The 21,114-nt window shown below is 43.5% G+C and overlaps 1 protein-coding gene across 4 annotated transcripts in view; it reads right to left on the bottom strand.

The window, feature by feature from the left end:
* SBF2 (SET binding factor 2) overlaps nt 1–21,114 on the bottom strand; it is a 2,983,421-nt gene that overhangs the window by 1,452,170 nt on the left and 1,510,137 nt on the right. For all 4 annotated transcript variants that reach the window (XM_069623660.1, XM_069623661.1, XM_069623662.1 and 1 more), the window contains exon 14: nt 4,871–5,075. In XM_069623660.1, the coding sequence (XP_069479761.1) occupies nt 4,871–5,075 (205 nt within the window). The remainder of the gene's footprint in view (nt 1–4,870; nt 5,076–21,114) is intronic.

Here is a 21,114-nt window from a genome sequence, read left to right as displayed (position 1 = left end):
CCCCTGCAAAGTATGATTGGATATCTTACGTGCGAGTTTATACCAACAGGTTTTGTGACTTCCCTTCACAATGTATGCATTTTGAATAGAATAGTGCATAGTGCATCAGCATGTAAATAAAACTCAGTTGATAGCACTGAGTCAAAACAGACAACTGCTGGTCAAATGCTGATGAGCTTCATTTGAAGATGTGCTTATGTGGCTTGAATAATATAATGTACAGCAAAAATTAGTGCCATCAAAAATGGAAATAGTCTTTTACTGCACACAGACTGCAATACGCCTAGTTTAAATTTCTCAGGATTAAATAATAGGTGCATCTATTGGCTGGTTTTCATGCATTTTATTTTAACTGCTGGGCGTGGCTCAACTTGTTCAGCCAATGCCCGCTGGCCTTACTTGCACTTCCGGGGCATGTTACCCTTGGAGGCCCTGCCTTCCTTGCACTTAACCCAGGGCACTGTGTTCCACTGAGTACACTTCTCCCCATTCCCTGTCCCGGGAGGATAGCTCAGTGGCAATGTGCTTGCCTTGGAAACAAGACCACACGAAGCAACACAGGTGCGATCATCGGGTCCGTTCTTAGAAACCTCTGAGTATTAAGCGAGTTATAAATATGCAGCTAAGACATATTCCTGTAACAGCGCCTCGATGCCCCCGGGCTGTGTGAAAGCTTTAAAAATGCAAAAAAATAAATTAAAACTAAATATAACCATAGGCGAGCCTCTTAAGGTCCCTAACATGAGATTTTATTGCTGATTAGTTATTAGATGCAGAATGTTTGGATATAGGAGCTCCTGCTTTGCTCTGAAAGTTCAGGTTTGCTATGGGAAGATAATGTGCTACCCAGCTTTCACCACAAAACGGACCATAGTCTCAGAGTGGCATCTGGACGCCGAGGTAAGGTAAAAGTTTATATAGTGTTCAGGGAATAGGAGGGGTTACTGCATTAGCATTATAAATTCATGAATACATTATATACACCCATCTCTATTATATAATGTTTTTAGCTGTTATTACATATGTGTGCAGAGGCCCATCTTTAGGTTTCAAATGTGGTTAATGCTCAATTGCAGGCATGTGCCTCCTCATGCATTATTTTAAGTTTCCATAGCCGTTGGGGTGGAGAATTGTAAATAATGATTTATCTACCCATATTGTAGACCAGGCTGAGTGCTGACAAGTCATTCACAAAGTAATGTTTTCACTTTCCTACTCATTTTTAGAGGTTAGATAAATCATCAGTTCTGAGTGAAAGCGGTCTTTCAGAAGCACCATATAACTCTAAGAGCATCTGCCAGACTGGAGTTGTAAAGGAGAAAACTAGACATATGTAGCTGTTTTGCATTCTAACAAACATGCCAACAGCAAACATACAGAAGGGTGTCTATCAAGAGTGCTTTAAAATGCCGTCTTTTCTTCTGAAAATGTGTTAGGTCCTCAATATGATGGCATAATTCAAAGTATAAATCTGCAAAACAAGTACAGCTCAACGCTCCAATTACACATTATATGTGTTTGAGGATCTATTCTCCGATTCATTGCATGGAAAGCAACCTTGTGATCTATTATATCATGCCACAAAAACGAATTGCACCTCTTCAAAGAGGTTCAGCTAGGAGGCAAAATAATGCAAATCATTTAACTGCTTAGCATTTTTATTTTAAAACACATATCCACAAAGAAACATTGCGAGTCATCACATTCACTAGGCTTTCAAGCAAGACTATCACCTGTGTCTTTCTATCCAACATACCTCTTCACCTAATCCTCTCTGTCAAACACTCACCAATTATAGCTTGCGTCCAACATCCTCTTTAGGTACAGAGATAGAAAAATGAAAGGTTAGTGCTAACACCACCCATGGCCATACATCATCTGGTTTACAACACACTTCATAGAATTTGAGATATTGCCTATTAGAGGGGGAAGCATTGTCTCAGTGACAGATAATTACTTTGCTTATTTTCATATGTTATTTTATTGCTCATGAGCACAAGTCAAAAAACGTGTGTTTTTATCTTACCAGACATTGTCACAGGGTTCCACCTGGGAGCAAGAAGAATGTCAAAACTGTTTACCAGTGTGTACTATCTTTATTTAGGGTTAGTTACAAGATTGGCAACTCAAAACGAAATGGGATCTTTCCAAAGAAACTAAACGGTCAGGAGGGTTCTCTCTTCATTGGGGTTTGGGTTGTGCAACCTTTGAAACCTCACAACCTTGTTGAATCTCTTTTCCACAAATGCAGGGAGGCTGGACTTCCTAGCCTCAGAAAAAAGTGTCCCAGTTCATACAGCTCCAGAGGGATACACCTCAATACATCTGTCATTGCAGGCTGTAATGTGATCCAAACCCTTCTTCCTGTTGGTCTGAAATAATTGCTGGGTGTCTGGGGTCCTATACCTCATGACTCAATCGATCATATATCCTTGTGAGTAGGTGGGTCAGTGGACACAGCCAGCATGGAGTGTGAGAGTCCTATGGGGTCTGTCTATGTTTCCCCCCTGTGTTTTCTCTTTCCCCACCTCTCTAAATTCACAGTAACCTCCCTGACGCCAGATCATACTTCCTCCCACTGTCTGGTCTTGCCTAGGGGCAACCAGGTCCAGCAGAACTTACTAGCTAGGTGAACCTTCTATCTCTCTGCCCTGAATCCCTTTCCTCTTCACCCGATATTCCTGTTTTGGCTTTATTTTCTTCCCCTGATGTTATTCACTTCTCTCCCCTACCACCACGTCTTCGCAATGTTTTCTTCAGCCTCCTCAAGTTTTGCCTCTATCCATAACATTACTTCCCATGTGTTGTTTCCAGACTCTGACGTTTCCACCTTCTCTTGGAGTCGCACCACCTCCTCCTGCACCCTTGCTCCTACCCCTCCTACTCATGACTCTCACTCCCCTGATGTCTCCTCCAGCGCCGTCTTTCTCCGCATATCACCTTCTTTGACTCCCATACTTTTCACCACCTCCTCTTTTATTCCCTATGCTATTACCACCTCCTCTATGGCTACCGCTACCTCCTGTCTGCTCTCAGCCTCTGATAGATTGTCCATGTTTGCCTTCTAATTTCCTAAGACCTCGTTCTGCTCACACTTATCCCCTTATGTCACATCTCCTGTTTGAGCCACTTAGCTCTTACCATCTCTGACTGTTCTCCACTCCTGACACTTCTCCACTCTCTTCTTGGTCTGCATCCTCTACTTCTTCCGCCAGCCCCACCCATCACCAAACACAAACCTATTGCTTTTACAAATTACACTGAGCAAATGTGGTCGAGTGCTTTTATACAGTGTCCTCAACTCCCAGTGGTAGGGATTTCTAGTGAGGGTTTGCATCTGTGACGGGTAGTTTGGTAGAGGTTGTGACTGATTTTTTTCCCTGAGTGCAAGAAGGCTACTATGTGTTCAAAGGGCTGAACCAAGCCTATGGGAGATCTGCCTACAATCTTGAATTGCAGTTTTTCTCTCTTTTGGCTCTTTGGTGCTGTCTGTGCTGATCTTGATGCTTCGGCGTGCCTAGCGTGTTAATTAAAAGCTAGAAACAAACTGGGTAAGCCTCCTGAACACGTCCCTTGTGCATGCAGGGATATTGCAATATTGTATCCCTGGTGTGAGAATTGCTTGCTTGCTCTGGAAAAACTCCTGCACATCCCACAATGTTTGTGAAATTACTGCTTTGAATTGCGAGGTGAAGCTGGAACTTCAACAAAACAATTGCTACCTTTGCTGGTGACAAGAAAGCTTTCTACTTGAAGGGAAAAGTATCTATTTTACTTTTAAAGATTTGGGTCGGCTTATAGGGAGATTTGGCTCCCTCACTAAGGGAAGGGTTGCACAAATACCGCTCTGTAGAGTCTCACAGGGGGTTGGGCCACATCTACTTTCTACGGGTTGATATATCCTACTAGGTTGGGGGGGTGTCCAGACCACGAAGACTAACCATGTGATGGGGACCAGGGTAGGGTGACCCATACCGTCCCCAGATCCAACAAACACCTGCTCAGGGTTGCACCTGGTCCTCCGATTCCTGACCTTACTAGTCCTCAAAACCACATCACAAGACATGTGTTGTGTATTGGAGAAATATCTGGGGGCACCTTACTGTCCATGTAATACCACATGAGAAGGAACAAAGCTTGGTCATGCAAAGAGTCTGCAGCTTTACCTTTAACTATTGAGATTTGGCACAATGCACCTTTATTCAACAGCTTTATATGGCCCAGCAGCTCTACAATGTCCAGAATGTGGTGTGAATTAAATTTACCTATGCTGAACACATTTGCAGGGCACACCTGACCAACATTCCTTTTAAATACATATCTTTGTATCTTTGTCTAACCAGGTTTCAATTGTAATCCTTTTTCTTAATATATACGGGATGGTCATTTCCTTTTCATTAAATCCTGTAGAGGCACATGAGAATTATGTACCAGTACTATAGATTCAGGATATACAACTTCCTCCAATTGTCAATCACCTATAGAAGATCTTTGAGAATGAACTTAACATGAAGCCTCATTGAAGGAGTTGGCCACATATATTTGCATATTACAATTTTGAGGGCATCACAGGTACTGTTCGCTATAGGGCTACATAACAATGAATGATGTATAGGTAAAATGGGCTGCGCTTTCAATAAGAATAGGTTCAAATTCGTGTAGACAGATATAGATATATAACCATATCAAAAGACTCTTGCATAACATCTACTGCGAGGATGCTATGGGTCAAAGCAGTCTACATACAAAGGCCAAATCAGTGTTTACAAAATCTTAAAATTTCAAATGTATCTGCAGTATAAATAGTTTGTGATATTCTGCTTTTAGTTGCACACTTTAGTGGAACAAGGTAAAGAAGACAGAAACATACCAACTGGTGGGCCGGCAGGAACAACACATTTCTTCTCTACACGTGCAGCAGGTGCTGCATTTTGATTTTTGGAAAGGCCTTCCTGAATAAGTTCATGAACCCTCTGCTCCTTAATCCTAGGGAATGGAAGAATGTGAACTCTCAAGTGGGATCCTTCAGTGGGCCTTGGGACTTTCTGAAATGCCATGTGCGGATTTGGATTCTCCTGCAAAGAACACAACATTTAGCTTTGAATGAACATGTCAAAACAGAAAGTCGAAACTAGTTTAAGGAAGACTGTTTAAATTTACACAAGTTAAAAAGAGTAGTAATTCAGCAGTAAATTGGAAAAGAAAAAGAAATCGCAATATAAATAGTAAAATATAATTATTTACATCAAGCAGCTCATTTATTTCCTTCCAATTAATGTCCCAGGGATATATTGCCCACCACGCTTCTCTCTAAACAATTACCAGCAGGTACTTCCCTCCTCTCACTGGTCCATGTATTCAGGCTGTCCAGTGTGGAAACTGACTGCATGATGGCACTTTCCAAGGCTACCAAGGCCAGGGCACCCTTGCTTGTTCCTGTGGTGTTACTTGGCTCAGGACTGGAATCACGTGCTCTAATAGCTTTAGCAAGGGAGCAAGGACTCCTGGTTTCTAGAGTTTCAACCCCAACAGTTCAGGCACTTCAATCATTACCCTTTGTCCTTGTCTAGCCTCTACCCCTTTCGTCAAGCAAGTTTCCTGGCCTCATTCTGTCTCACTTGGACCAGGCCATCAACACAGACAAAGTTAACACCAGTTGGATATACCACTGGTCTCGTCCCCTCTTCTGATACTGCACTCCAGGCCCCTGCAAGTCACCACCATTTCTTGTTCTGGTGTCCAATACCACTCGAGTTATACCCTACAGCACATACTTGATGAACCAGCCAATGCCAGTTTCCCCCAGTGTCTGTAATAAAGCCCCCAGTAGCCTTCCAAGCTTCCTTCTATAACCTTTTGGCTTAGTCTGCCTTCAAGGGTTCCACCATTTCCCACCCATGTGGTACTTCTGCTTTCAAGCAGATTCACACCTAGGTCTGAGATGGTTTTTAGCAGACGTTAGCTTTCTCTCTTCCTTCTGTGATCTGGCCACCACAAACAACCCCCACTAGATTCTGCTCCCTCTCTCTAGAGTGGCCTCTTACAGGGATGGGAAAGAAGTCCCAGCAAAGTCTGCTCTCCTCTCTGGCCGATCTCTACCAGGGGTCTGGGTAATTGCCAGAGCGATTGCCCAACCCAGCTACCTATCTGGGAGCCTGGCCTGTGACCATCCTTTACAATTTCCAATGTGTTTGAATAGGGAGGAATTAAATCCTTAGTAGCCCCAAACAGATTTTCCACCACTTATTGCCTTTACCTGGTCGATTTCTTTATACCTGCACTACTCTACTGGTGTACAAAGTCCCTTCTGGATGCTTACCACCGGTGTGCCCTTGCTGATCACCTGTGAACCATTATGCAAAATTGTTAGACTTGGAGCGGCGGTGAAGGGTTTCAAGACTCTGCCCATCATTTTGAAGCTTCATCATAGCTACACGGTTTTGCATACGATGAGTGGGGCTCTCGTGAGCCCTCCCCCGAAGTGCTCCCTTAGCTCCACCAAGCAACCCTCTTCGTGTGGCCCCTGAAATCTCAAGTAAGAGCTCATTGATTAATCCCTGACTGCGAGCAGGACTCATGGTTGAAGGGTTGCACCCCCAGTGTGTCCACTGACATCTATCTTTCTCCACGCAGTGCTGTGGCAGCAACCACTGCTCACTAGAGTCTCTCCGGCACATCTGGTCGGTCCTCCACCAGGACCCCGAGCAGGTGATTGCTCGTGTTGCAGGCTGCAAGCCTGCTTGATGCCACTGTCTGGGATCTAAGGAGGGCATGGAAACTGCCCATGAAGCACCAGTGATTTGCCTATTTATTACAAGCAGCCATAAGCACATCTGGTGGAGCATGGCAAGAGTGGCATCGCCAATATGGAGGGGGGCATGGGTCTCTAACTGCTCCCTTCCTTTTGGCATAATTTACCCCGGTTGCGTTTTTGGGCTACCTGTACACAATAGAAGTTCACTCTGGCCCTTCCACCATACCCATTGCTCCCCCAGCTGTGCTTCCCTGCTCAAGGTAATATGGGAAGGGACCGTCACTGTGAAACACCAAACTACAGCTATAGAACGTAGACAACTTGTCTAGATCATTTTTACTGCTGAACTAATCAGGAAACGGAAGACGTCCTCTTGCTCATTCCCTCACGATAATTTATATAATTGTTAAGCATTCTCATGGTCACTTCCACTCCATTTTGTATAGTAGACAGTAATTACTAATTGTTTAATTCTCGTCTTCCCAAGCAATACCAATCCATCATTATTGTTGAGTTTAATATCAAGGAAGGTCCTCAAGGAAAGATGTCATGACCTAAATATGTGCATTAAAAAAATTTTAAAAAAACAAGACAGCTTTGTCCAATTGACTAAATATAGATTTAGGGTAATTAGGATAGATGATGGTCTAGTAAAATATTGTTCTATCCCAGTTACCATTAGGTTTTCCTAATATATTTGATCAGTGGGTTGCTTTGATATATTTGGAATATCTTCAAGTCATTCCCTACTCAATAACTGGCATAGAGATTTGAGATTTCAAATAATTTCAGACAATATACTACTGGAGAGACTTGAATATTATTATGTCTTATACGTGTGCTTCATATTGCCTATTGAGCAATTGCTTTTTTAAATTGTATTTATTACATTTGATAACATGCAAGTCTAGCCCGGAGGCAAGCAGATTAAAATGTAACTAAGTAAATAATCTCATCTACCCCACATCCTCTTTTGCCCCAAAATATTAGTCCCCTACTACACAGTTTCCAACATAGTTTCATAAGAGAAAACGTACAGCGCAATACTCAGCAATGAAAGGCCTGATAGCGATACTTAGGAAATGCAAACATTTTCATGTTCATTGAGAAAAGCTATCAAAGATGACGCTTGTTGCAGTGAATCATGAAAGGACATTCCAAAACCTACGAAATTCATCAAAGGAAGCCTGATTTTGGTTTGGAGATGTAATTCACCTGAGAATACTAAGTCAGTCAAGATATGTGCCCATTGTTGCTCTACTTCCCTAGAAATCTAAAGCTTTAAAACATGGTCTATTTTCTTATAGTAAAGAATATTTCCCTTGTAGAAGAAGCCTCCCAGCTTAAAATGCTTTCAAACTTGAAATGGGAATGTTCAAAATGGGAAACAGACTAAGTAAGCCTAAAGCACACTTTAATACTTCCCTTGAGGATGTGATTCATTCATTCATTTATTTTTTTATGGGATAGTACCAACTTGTGAACAGCCAAATGACAAATTCAATAGGTAAATTTAAGTGCATACATTACAAGACAGTAAAGTGATATTGCATGAGATCTGTTTTTGGCTAAACGCTCTCCTAATGAAGGGGGAATCAGTCTTTGAACAAGTATATGTTCATTTTACAGCCATCATCGGATCACCAATATGCAACTCTCCGACTAGCTGCCAGACATCCTCAGATGATACCTTAAGATAGATGTGACAGTTGAACAAAAAATGAGGAAAGACGCACTATATTGTTCAAGATGTTTATTGAGTTTACGTAGGTCCGATGGCCGGAACTCTAAACTTGGTCTTTGAAGTTGCCACAGTTCTTTTTTCCACTGTTTGTCAAGGTTTCAACTGTAGCTTGGAATGTGGATTCATCTTCAGCAGGCAGTGCATCTGGTTTCAGTCTCTCAGAATCCTCATGGACAGTGGGCTCACACTGGAACCACAGATCTATGCACTAGTAAAGCAATGCTTCTGCCAGTGCTGCTCAATCACACTGACTATTCCATTCCTCACGTTCCCGCACAGAACCCTTGATGCCATAGTGTTGATCGTAGATCAAGAATGGATTACACCAACAGCTTATGCCTAGACATGCTGGACTGCCTCACAAAAAGACTTCAACGCATACAGAGCTCAGCAGCAAGATTACTACTCAGACATGACAGGAGGGAACACACAACTCCAGCAGTAACTACTCAAATGCAACCATAACACAATACGAACCAAGGAGGACAACAACGTCTAGCAGTTATGTACTACTATAGTATGGCTACTACACCAGAGAAAAGCATGTAGAATCTGCTTTCTTCACCATTTTGACCAAACAATGGAACCCTCTTCCACAGGAAAACTGCACAACTGAGGACCAAATCATTTTCAGGGAAAAACTCATGAAATGGCTTTTCAATGCCTAATTAACCATTTAACATTCCAAAAACCATAAGCAGATTAGCATGTCGATCATGCTAGAAGGATAGCATGGAGGCAACATGCTGTTCTTGGAAGCAAGACCATGCAGAGCAGCAGAGGTTCAAATTCCGGAACCACGTTTGGAAACCCAACAGAGGTATTAAGCGTGTTATGAAAAAAACAATAAAATAACAAAGAAATAGTCTAAAAAGAGAATATTACTTACTTAGTAGTAATAGTCTTTCTGTGGCTTGCATATGCTTAGAATCACATGCCATGCATAGTTCACCATCTAGTGTTTGGCAAGGAGTATTAAATTTAGTTTATTCCGGAAAACAAGGCGTCGACAAGGGCATTCCCGTCACACTATAACTATCCTACGTGCACAGGGACCCACAATTCTTCACGTGTCGACGTTCAGATTTTTTTTCTACCCTGAAAATATTGGTGTGTCTGTCACTGAGAGTGAAGTCTCTTCATAAAGCTTTGCTGCACCCTTGTGGGGAGGTTCGGGCAGGGATGACCCATTTTAAGCAGATACATGCCACAGAAAAACTATTATTGGGTACATGATATTTGTCTTTTGGGGCTTATACATCTGCTTAGATACACATAGATTAGCAAGCAGTACCTGAAGAAGGTGGTGGGTCAGAACTGGGAAAATAAATATTTAAGAGCATCTTGGATGTTAAGGATCGAGAGTAAGACTCAGAAACACGGGCATGTCATGTTTTGATTATAGACTTATTTCCAGAAAATAATCAAAAGCATTGGAAGAAATCCTAATTAACCCAAATCCTAAGAGGGGTTTCCCAGCCTTAACAAAACTAAGGAACAGATGTGTCAGGATGTTAAACAAAAGAGTGTCCTCCGTCCTGTTTCCACAAATCCTAAACTGACCCTTACACTCTAAACTCAATATAATGTGCACAGGGATGGGGGGGAGGCGGTTCTGGTACGATATGTACTTCTAGCTTCCTTTCAAAGTTCTCAACGTAAAGATCTTAAGGTGCCAAACAGTAAGGAAATAAAGTTCCATCAGGAAAGGGGCTCCCCCTCCCCTAGTATCCTTCTGGTAGTTTAAACGTCACGTGATCACAGTTCAATTTCTCACACTCTTTTGACCCCTTGTATGATCTCCTGCCAGGGTATTTGCAACTTTCCCGTTGATCCTTAAAAGAGGTATGCATCTTCCCTTTTGTATTCACAATTTCAGGCTCACTTCACTCACTCCTGGTTTCCTCTCCTGCCAGGATATCACTTTGTTTCTCTTCTCACTACTTTCTCGGGTGCGAGTGCCAGCCTCCCTGGTTGCCTTATGCACTAACCTGACATGGCGTTTCCTTTCTCTGTTCACTCTTTCTTTCATCCATGTGACAATATGTTTCCAACGTTTGGTCCCTGACCCTTTCATGACAAAGTTCACAACTACATTAATTCCTCTTTTCAAGGGTTGCGCATCCGACCCTCTCTCAGTAATATGTGCATGTATATCAAATCTCCTTCTCACGCACTGGGTCTCTCACCCACCTTTAACACTGTTCATATATGTATTAAGTATATCAAACCCTCTTCTCAAGCCGTCGGTCCACTGAATTTCCAAGAATGTTGATATCTGTGTCAGTTTCTTTACTGTCTTTAAATGGGCATTCCCACATTATCACTGTGACACGGCATTCGCCTTCACACGCCCTGGTAACCCATTCGTTCAACCTGGGCTTAACGGGTGGCTTTGGCAGTCCTCGCTTCTCTTCCTCCGTTTCTCTCGTCATCCGGTGACTGGGCGTACGTCCCATCAGCCAGTCAGCTTTCCCTTTTCCTTCCTTCGCTCCAGGCAGTTCCAGCGGCCCACAGTCATCAAGCAGTAAGCATCCATCAGCTCTGAGTTCTTGCACACCGTTCATATCAGCCTCTGTGCTGCTTCTTATGATCGTCGTCTCTGGCGACCCGAACGACATCAGAACAAGTTACATACAGCTTCTGACTTTGCCGCGCCCTCTCTCACACGCAGCAGCTGTGGCGATTATAAACTTCCCGGCATTGGTCAAAGTTTCCAAAGACTAGAACGCAGTGTTGGCTTCCTGCTTCTAGTCATCTTGAGTGCTCCATTACTCCTACTCGTCTCAGTACTAAAATGGGTGGGAGGTAAATAGAGTGATTGGATGGGAAAAATAGAAAATCATTATCTATGGCACAATAGGCCATACAGGTATGTTGTAAAGGCCCATGCATGGCATGTGGAATTGTGGCTGCAAGGTTATTTTGATGCAATATTTTCCTCCCCCTCTGGAGTTGGTCTTCCCCCTGTGTGGTCTTCCCTCAGATAGCCACCCCCCAGGGACAGGGTCGGGTAGCATTTGCCTTTCCAGGGCCACTTAAGAGAAACTTAATTCCCCGGTAGATACGTCACATGACCCAACTGCGAATCTGCTCTTGCTTGTGTGTCTGTACACTAGAGTTGTGTAAATGTATGGATTGAACTCCAAGTTGCAGCCTTGCATATACTATACAGAGACATATTGTCAACAAAAGCTAATGTTGCCCCAGTGCTACATGTAGAGTGAACCCTTGGTGGAATTGGTAATATTTTATGTGCCAAGGAAAAGCAAAATTGGATGCATTTGAAAATCCATCTTGAAATAGTGGCCCTAGTTAAGGGATCCCCTCTCGGCCTATTGGAACAAAAAACAAAGAACTGACTCATTTTCCTTACTTCTTAGTTCTGTTAAGGTAGAACATTACCGTTCTGCCTATATCTACTGTATGTAATGCTCGTTCCCCTCTACTTTGAGGATTACTAAGAAACAATGAAGGTAAATGGATTGGTTGGCATGACATTTTCAAATATATTTCAGTGAAAATCTACAATGTGTTCTTAACACCACTGTGTGCTTATGAATGGATACAAAAGGTTCCGTAACATAAATAGCCTATAATTAATTTGGCCTTCTAATAGATGTAACTGCTATTAGGAAGGCTACTTACAAGTAGGGTATCTTAAAGAAGTTTAGTGCACGGGTTCAAAGGGAGCTGGCATGAGACTTTCGAGATCTGTACTGAGGTCCAACCCAAGAGCAGGGTGTGTTACTGGGATGAGGGTGGATACGAATAAGCCCTTCCATGAATGCTTTAATCACTGGTACTCTCAAATAGGATATGTTGTGTTGTGGTGTGGTGTAGGCTACTGGTGCTGTCAGTTGCACTTGGAGTTACAAACCGGTCCTGAATCAAATGCGTGTGCTAGATATAGTACAATATCTGTAGTTGTGCAATTTATCTGGTTAATCCTCTTCTGTTTACACCAAAACACAAACCGTTTCCACTTGTTGAAGTAACATTGTCTTGTGTGGGGTTTTTCCATCCTCTGTTACCATTTCCATACATCTTTCTGGGAGTTCACAAACTCTATGACTTCAGGAGCTAGGCTGCCAAGTGAAATGTTGGGGAGAATGGGTGTGTCCATAGTTTAAGTTTCGATGTCAGTAAGTTGTGTTGGAATTTGGGTGGCTGTGTTGCCATCCTCAAGATATGTGGGTACCAATGTTTGTTGTGCCCACATTGGGACAATGAGTATTAGTGTGAGCTTTTTGTTTAGTAGTTTGTGGACTATTTTGCAGAGAAGTGGAGTCAGGGTGGGGAGCATAAGCAAATATCCCTGACCAGTTCATCCATAGTGCGTTTCCTAGTGACAGTTTCTCTGGGTACCTGGATGCAAAGTTGAGGCATTTCACCCTCTGAGATATTGCAAATAGATCCACTCTTGGATGTCCCCATTTATTGAAAATATGCATTTTCTCACTCATGATTTTGTTGAAGCAATCTGCCTGACAGTTATGATCTCCAGGAACATGCTGAGACTGGATGCAAGACCCTATCCTGATGCATACTTGCCATATATTTTGTGCTAGTAGGTATAGTGCTAATCAGTGCGTTCCCACCTGCTTGGTTATGTATGACATTGGAGTGGTGTTGTCAGTGTTGACCAGCATGCTGTTGGCTATTTTTGTTTGCAAGGATAATAGTGCCATTTTTATGGTTAAAAGTTCCAACATGTTTGTTTTTATGTCTTCTTTGACCCGATTGGTCTGAAATACATTGATGGGAACAAAATTAAAGCAGAACACTGTTACGCTCACCTGGTTCCCACAGGGGCGTCGATCGGAGCCGGACAGCTGCGGTCTCCACCAACGTGATGCGTAGTACCGAGATGACTGTCTGGACTGGCCCGCCTAATTTCGTCTGCTTGATCCGTAGAAGTATTCTCCTGAAAGTGGAGAAAGGGATTTAGCCACCGGTGGATATGAGTGATAGCCCCCTCCCACTGTTCTCGTTCTCCCTTCTTGTCACCTCCGATATCCCCTTTTAGTAACCTCACCTTATGTTTTTAAATGATGAGCTCTCCATCCAGCGTGGATTGCAGGGGCGCGTTGATGCCAGTTACTTCACTGGTTTGAAGGCGTGGGAGAGTTTCCGGAGAGTATTGACTCTGAGGTTCCTGGCAAGGTTCGGTAAGTATCAAGTTCATAGAGTTCAGTATGTCCGATGATTCACTCTTGTTCCCCCTTCCTTCCTTGTCTTGCAACTAAGATCGTGAGAAGATACCCCTCGTGGCAGTTGGTGGCGCTCAGGTAAGAGTCTGTATTACCTGACGCCGTCCGGTAAATGTTGCCTGTGTTTAACGTGTTGTTTTCTCACTTTGCAGGTGCGGCACATGAAGATGTGGAGAGTTATAGAATTATGCCTCCGGTGGTAATCAGGTAAGTCTATGATGATAAGTGTTTTATTTGTTGGTTTTCTCGGCTCACCTTATTGTTTTCTTTTGTCCCTCAGATGCCGGAGTTCGGCGAAGAAATGATGGAGGCAGCACTGAATCGAAAGATGCTGCGAGGACTGGTGAGTATCACGCGGCGCTGCAGCTGGAGATGCGACGCGTACTGAAATGATGTTCTTTCCAGGTCCGGAGGCGAGATGGAAACCGAAATCAGGTGAGGAATTCGGAATAGTTTGTTTTCTAATCTTGTCCTTTTCTTTCCCCTTGGTTTGAGGAGCTCCAGATTGGAGGCGAGCGTGGCAGAAGACTGGATGCAGACTGCAGGCACGGTGAGCGTTACGCTACTGGATGCAGAATAACGCGAAGCGTGTGCTGTTGTTCGGGCGTGGTTTAAATAGCCTCCAAAGTAGTTCCAGGTAAGAAGTTCCCTAGAACCACGCCCGAGTAAAAAAATAGTCCCTGTAGAGAAATAGTCCCATCCAGGCCTCACGTTGGCTTGAACTCACTAGCAGCATGGTCTGCATCAGGTAAGTAAATTCTATGAGCCTGGCGCCAGGACCGATTTCCATGATGAGCCTGGCGCCTAAGGCACCAGGACTGAACCCAAACAGCCCCCAGCCGGAGCTGTTGGGGTTTTAGTAAGTATCTGGATGCCTGCTTTCGGAGCTGATGGGCTTGGTCCTGATACCCGGGGGTAGGCATCATGACAAACACCTGCCTACATTTATAAGAGTCCACCTCCCTCGAAACCACTTCTCAAGCCAGTTGATCTACATGTTGGCATTCATTTGGCAGAACCACATTATTCTCAAACATAGGAAAAGATGATCTCCTGTGGATAAGTCTCTCTAGGCTTTCAAAAAGATGGTGCAGTCAGATGGAGCCTGCAGTTTTCCCCTCAAATTACAGACCAGAGGGTTCCATCATCTTTGACCACAGATGTAACACTCAGTCTCTCTCATTTCCTCCTCCATTTATCAGCCTACAGTCTCTTTAGAAGGGATCTTAATTATAAGAGTGATAGTATTCCCTTTGGTAATAGCCAAGCAGTTTACAAGTACCCTCCTCATACAATCTGCTTACCTATTAAACCACTACCTCAGGTTTTTCCTCTTCCTAGTCCAGGCTAGAGTGGCTAACCTAGATGTAAAGGCAGTGTATCCCTCAGATTTCCACTCTCAGGCAACCTTCTAGGACTGGTCAATGCAGGTCTCTCAGAATGCAACGTACAATAGCCACAGAAACTCCAGCTCCAGTTCAATGCCTCTCCGATTGCTTGAAACTCTTGTGTCTTGCCTGACAGAGAACCATCTCTCCCCCACAGCGCACTGGTCGTCAATGGGCCAGATATCATCAAAATGAGGGGATTATGATATAATTCTATGTGTTGTTTCCCTCCCTCACTGTGCCAAACCAAACGCTAAGAAGAATTTAAATCTAGTCTAAAATCAATCATAGAGCAAGCAGCTCTAGTTTCAAATGTTGTACGAGTCAGAGTGTCAGAACATGTACAGCAATTCTTTCTTAGCCATGGACTACAAAAACATCTCCAGTTATTCCAAGACACATTTAGCATAGTAGGACGGAGGATACCATGGGGGCAAACTCTTCTAACCCTTCCCAATTGTCATAGTGGAATAATTTCAAGTGGGCATTAAAAGCCACAAGCATGGGTTCAGACAAGTCCCAGGAAGGGCCAATAAACATTCCACAACAGAACCCCCTCCTTTCATGGATGTCACATACATTAAATGAAACTACACTGAGTACCTCATCACCCTGTATCATCATGCTCTAGAAATCTTAGTCATATTTCATCATCTCATTCTGATACTCTTACTTAGATCTGCTTTCTATCAAACTCAGGAGCCCACCGTCTAATTCTACCTTGAGACATTACCCGCATTTGTATTTTAAGATGTACAAAGTGGTTTAAGCAAAGGTTTAGAACCCCAGGTTTCTTGAAACCGGTAAATATTCACTTCCAAAAACTGCCGAATCGCTATCCCCACATCTGCTTCATACCTATGTTCTTGGGTCAGCCTCACTGGGATCAATAAACTCTGAGATGGACTGGTATAGGACTCTTCAACAAGGAGTCTGCCCATCATATCCACTGCTGAAAATGTAGCTTTTAAAGTATGTCTCAACCGAGGTCAAAAATTATTTGGAAAACTTTTTTTTAATGTACCTAATAACCCTCATTCATTGGCCGTGGGTCCCATCCAAATGGCAGACGCTGAGCTGACTGTCTCACATGCAGACCAGTATAGTACTTCCCAGGAACAATTGCAACCTTTGACAAGGGGGAGTCCTCCCATGAGGCTAGGGAGGTGAGCCCGCTCTGCCAACACCCTCCCTATGGGTCGAGGCAAGTGTCACCTCACAGGGAGGTTGTCCCCCTTTGGTGACAAGGACTCTCGTTCCCGTGAAGAACCTCCCTGATGCCCTCCAAGGGATGGCTTGTATGGACTTGCCTAATACACCAGAACGTTATCAGTTTCATGAAGATAAAGCGAACTTATATTTTCAACAAGAAACTGAGGATATCCCTTTAAATCAGAGTCTCTAATGGACTACGCCAAGGATGCTGAAAAGGGATGACAAGCCAAAGGACCAGCGAGAGGAGGCGCAAAGTCGAGAATACCAGGAGAAGCCCCCTGTCCGCAACAGACTGGAAAGAGGCGGAGCTGTTGCAGAACATGGAGCCGGCGCAAGTCAGAGCAGCGCCAGCACGGAACGAGAAACGCTGGGAGACTGGGGTGCGAGAATTGAGGAAATTCAAACAAGTTAGAACCAAGAGTTTGGCGGTGGTGTGACCATGCAGCAATCATGGTGGGCAGCCGGCCCACACAACGATGCCGACACCACCAGCGGGAGGGAGCAACTTCCAATGCGAGTCTCTGCAACAGTCCTAGCCACAAGACGAGAGCAGGATGCATATGAAACCGACGTTGCGGAAAGTGTAACACAGAGCCAACAAGAACCCGAGAGAGATTCCAAAGTCCTACAGGTACCGGCAGCGTTAACTCTGAAGACAGAAGGTAATACAGGGAACAGGAATACCGGAAAGTTAAAAGGGACTCAGTACAACTTAAACAAAACTCATCCCAGTACTAATGTGAAAAGAATTGGAAACAAGCAGATGAATCAAGACGGTAATAATGAAATAAAGAAAACAGGAAACCTGCAGAAGTGAAGAGAAATAGAATTGGAATCCTATCGGACCTGAACTGTGTTAATGAGATAACAGGAAACCCAAATCCAACAGATCGCCACAGAAATAGAATTGAAAGTTTAACACTTCAGAATAGTGATAATGGGAAAAAGAGAAACAGGAAACCAATAGAAGGGAAGAGGAAAAGAGTTGTAATCTTATTGCCTTGGGTAAAGGGAAAGGTCAACCCATATCACGAAGATAAGAAAGAACAAACCAAAGAGATATTTGAGAACTCAAGACTCATGAGGTCAGAAAGATAAATATCATACATAAAAGAGCACCCCTGGAAGAGGAGAACTATCATTTGGAATTAAGCAAAAATAAATCCTGGGAAAAGAACCATATACAAGGCGGTCTGGAGTCCTACAAGAGAGAAGGAACCTGAGCAGAACAAAGATAAACACTAAAAGCAAAAGGAATTTACCAGTCCCCAAAAAGTACTGCAAAACGTAGTCCAAAGAATAAACAGAGACCATTTACATATGGTCTATTGAGTTGAACAAAATAATCAGGAAAACCCTTGTAAAGTAACAGCACCCAGGAGAAGGAAGACATTCTCCTGACCTTAGTTATACTAGTGGTAGGGTCAGATACGTTAGATTTGGGCAGTGGATGGACTTGTTTTGGACATTCACTCTGACAGACGAGCACCTTAGTTAATGAAATAGGTATGGAACACCCCATCGACATAGGGAAAGGTAGGCCTTATTTGACTTTAAATAAACTAGATGGTAAAAACATCTTCACAGCGTCCGCGTTCTTAGGCTGATCCACCACAAATACAAAGACCACTAACATTACAATTTTGAAAGCCACACCTGCACTTTACCTCTCTGCACCAGTGTCACGCTTTATTCTAACAGTAATCCATATCTTACATCAACTTGGAGCACAAGAGGATGCAAGGAGGGAACAATCAGCATTGCACAATGTGATCTGTGGACTTCTATAAACAGGCAGACACCAGCTGATCCTTAAAAGCAAAGTTTCCAGCTAGGTCACAGATACAGTAGGAGCCTGAAAGGCAGGTATTTGATGCAAAGGAAATGGAAGCCATTACACATACGATCAGGAATAGATTGAGAAACAGGAACTTGCGGAATGACATTAGAAGCTAGACTTGACGCCTTTTCACCTGTAGCTGAATGGGTCCAAGGTATACTCCATGCATGTTATTAATCTGACCTTCTGCCATCAGATAGCATGCACAAGGGATCTCTGGGGTTTGGGATTTATTCAATTTGACACCCAAACTGTGCCTCAACTCTGGTGCATGTCTACAAACATCTGTCACAGTTTTCAGAACATGTTATAATCCGCAATTCATTTGCAGGTTTTACCTTGCACTTCCAGGGCATTGCTGCCCTTGTAGTACTTTTCCTAATCAAACTCTGATACCCAAACAGTGGAGTCCTAAAGAACAACACCTGCCTCACGGAACCCACCTGTGTGCCAAGTGGAAGGTGTCTATTTTCTATCCAGAGACACTTGCAACCAAAAGCACAAAACATTGTTTTGTTTCCCTGTGGAACAAATATTGCGCTGATGCATGCTTCTCAACCATTTCCCTAAGCTATTCTGAATCTGCCTGCTGCTATGTGTACAGCTCCCTCTGTACACTTTGTGTGAAGGCATCATTAAGTACACACATACAAATGATTCAATTGTGTCCTCAAAAGTTTTATTTAACTTAAAATGGAGGCCTAACTTGCCTTATGCTAAGGTGGGATTTCCATACCTAAAGAAAACTAAGGATCGTCTGTGTCAGAATGACCAAATCAAATAACGGTCTGTGTCCAAATCCTATAGTTGCCCTCACAACTAACTGTATACAATGTGTAGGGGTGTCAGCATCAAAATAAATAGTTTTCGAAATAAAGTTATGAGCTTCTTTCAGCTGGAAGCTTGTAATCAGCTTCCCCTTCACAAAGTTCCAAACAGCTGACAAGATATTGGGGTTGCCTTCCCCAAGAGTTCAAATCTTCAAGCTTTTGAAAACAATACCATTCTTCAGGACACTTCCTAGCTCTCTTAGCATCATTACATTTCATTGGCACACAAAGATAAGTCGATTTCTTGACTTCAAAATCACATAAGTGGCTCTTGCAAAACACAAGCTTCTTCCTGGATACTTTCATAGGTCTTTTCCATAAAGAGGGCACTCGGTCTAGGCGCAGTTGCCGGACCACACGGTCTACCCAGTTCATGCAACCGATACACGTTCTTCTCTGCTTTTCGTAAACAATTTTGCAATGCTTTCCTTCATCAGTGAAGCTTTTCCCTTTGATCAGTGCCACGCTCTTCCAACACTTTACCGTGGCTTGGTTGGCCACCGTATACTTTGTTATACCTTCTATATTCTTCTGGCTCCTGCCAGTACAGGTTTTCCCTGAACCTCCAGTTCATTGTACCTTTTGCTTTGCCCAATTCTTTGTTTCTTCTCTCATACTCTTCTTGATATTCTCTTGGCTTTGCCAACACTTGTGTCTCAAACAATGTATTCTTTGGTATCTGCTACTTGCACCACAACGCTTTAATTCTATTCACTAGTACTCATAACTTGCTTTTGCTCTGAGTGGCACGCAAAAGTGCTTATGTCTTTCAATTCATTCAGTATTCAAAAGTATCTGCTTAAGCTTTGAAAAGTGCGGATAACAACTTCCAGTTTGTTTGATTTTCTAAAGCATGTGTTTCGGCATTCAAAAGTGCTTTTAACTATTTTCATTTTCGCTCCATATTCAAGAGTTTGTGTTTCAGGATCCCAGAGTGCCCCGTAGGATTGTTTCCCTGTTTTCACTCACTGGCTCCACACGGCAGCTCACATCGGCTTCTCTCTGCTCCTCGCACTGCTTTGCGGCTTCCCATAATTCTGCTCTCCCTTCGCGGAGGCAATAAAGCGCACCGTTCGCTCTCCTGACTCTTGCAGCAAATGGACTCTTGCAGCTTCAGTGCCCCAAATCTCCTGCTGCGTGCACCTGGCAAGGAGGGTTTGCTGGGCTTCCAGACCTTCTCGCAGCCAGCCTCTGCCACAGCGTCTCTCTCTCCTGCTCATCACAGCTCCTAGCACCCGTGTCTCCCACTCCTCTTTCTCCAGCCAGCTCCTTTCCAGCCCGATTCTGCAGCCTGCTTTTGTTTTCTTTCTTGCTGTGCGGCAAGGCTTTTTATACTCATTGGAATTGTAAAATGACCACAGGTGTGGGTCATTAAGTTCAATTGCCTGAACATAGTGAAACTCATTAGCTGGACATGCCAGGCTGTTCCATTGGTACAACTCCATAGCCCTCCTCTTCGTCTCAGTATCAGAGTGGTGGTTGGGGATATCTGAATTAAAGGAAGTGTGGATAATTCTGTGTTGGTTCTTCCTCGTCTTGGTACTTGACTGATATGTGTCTGTCTTAACAATATAAAAGGCATTCATCTGTTTATCTCACCCAAATGAGTATGTGTCTTCCTAGTTGGTCTCTTCGTCGTCCCAGTGTTGGGGTGGTGTTTTTGGGGGACATTTTGGAGGGAAGAAGAAAGAAAGGGCCAACAGTAGCTTACTAAGGCTTGAGGGATAGAAGGTTAATTCTGAAATGGGAATGGGGGGATACCATGTCTCACTTGAGGACATCCTCTCCCCCCTCCGCATGTTCCTGCCACCCAGGTGATCCTCCCTCGCATATCCACCCCCAGGGTCGGGATCCAAAAGCGATGGTCTTTCCCTGGCCACCTGAGAGGAGGATCCTGGGGAAAAAGAAGTGAACGCCCTCCGGTTCCTCACACTTGTTCCTGTTTTTGTTTTGTACAGCACCTCTACCCTCTCTTGTTTATGGTCAGCTACCAGTGTTTCCAATTCAGTAGCTTATTTTTTACAGCAAAGCTTTCTTTCTCCTTTCCTTGAATTTCCAGTGTGCACCATTCCCATTCTGAGTCAACGTTCCCACTCTGAGTTTAGGATCACTTCTCAAGTGAACATATGA

Source organism: Ambystoma mexicanum, chromosome 11 (genome assembly GCF_040938575.1).
Source record: "Ambystoma mexicanum isolate Mex_15411 chromosome 11, UKY_AmexF1_1, whole genome shotgun sequence".
Lineage (NCBI taxonomy): Eukaryota > Metazoa > Chordata > Amphibia > Caudata > Ambystomatidae > Ambystoma > Ambystoma mexicanum.
The sequence above is the reverse complement of the archived record's forward strand: the minus strand, read 5'-3'. Positions and strand labels throughout refer to the sequence as shown.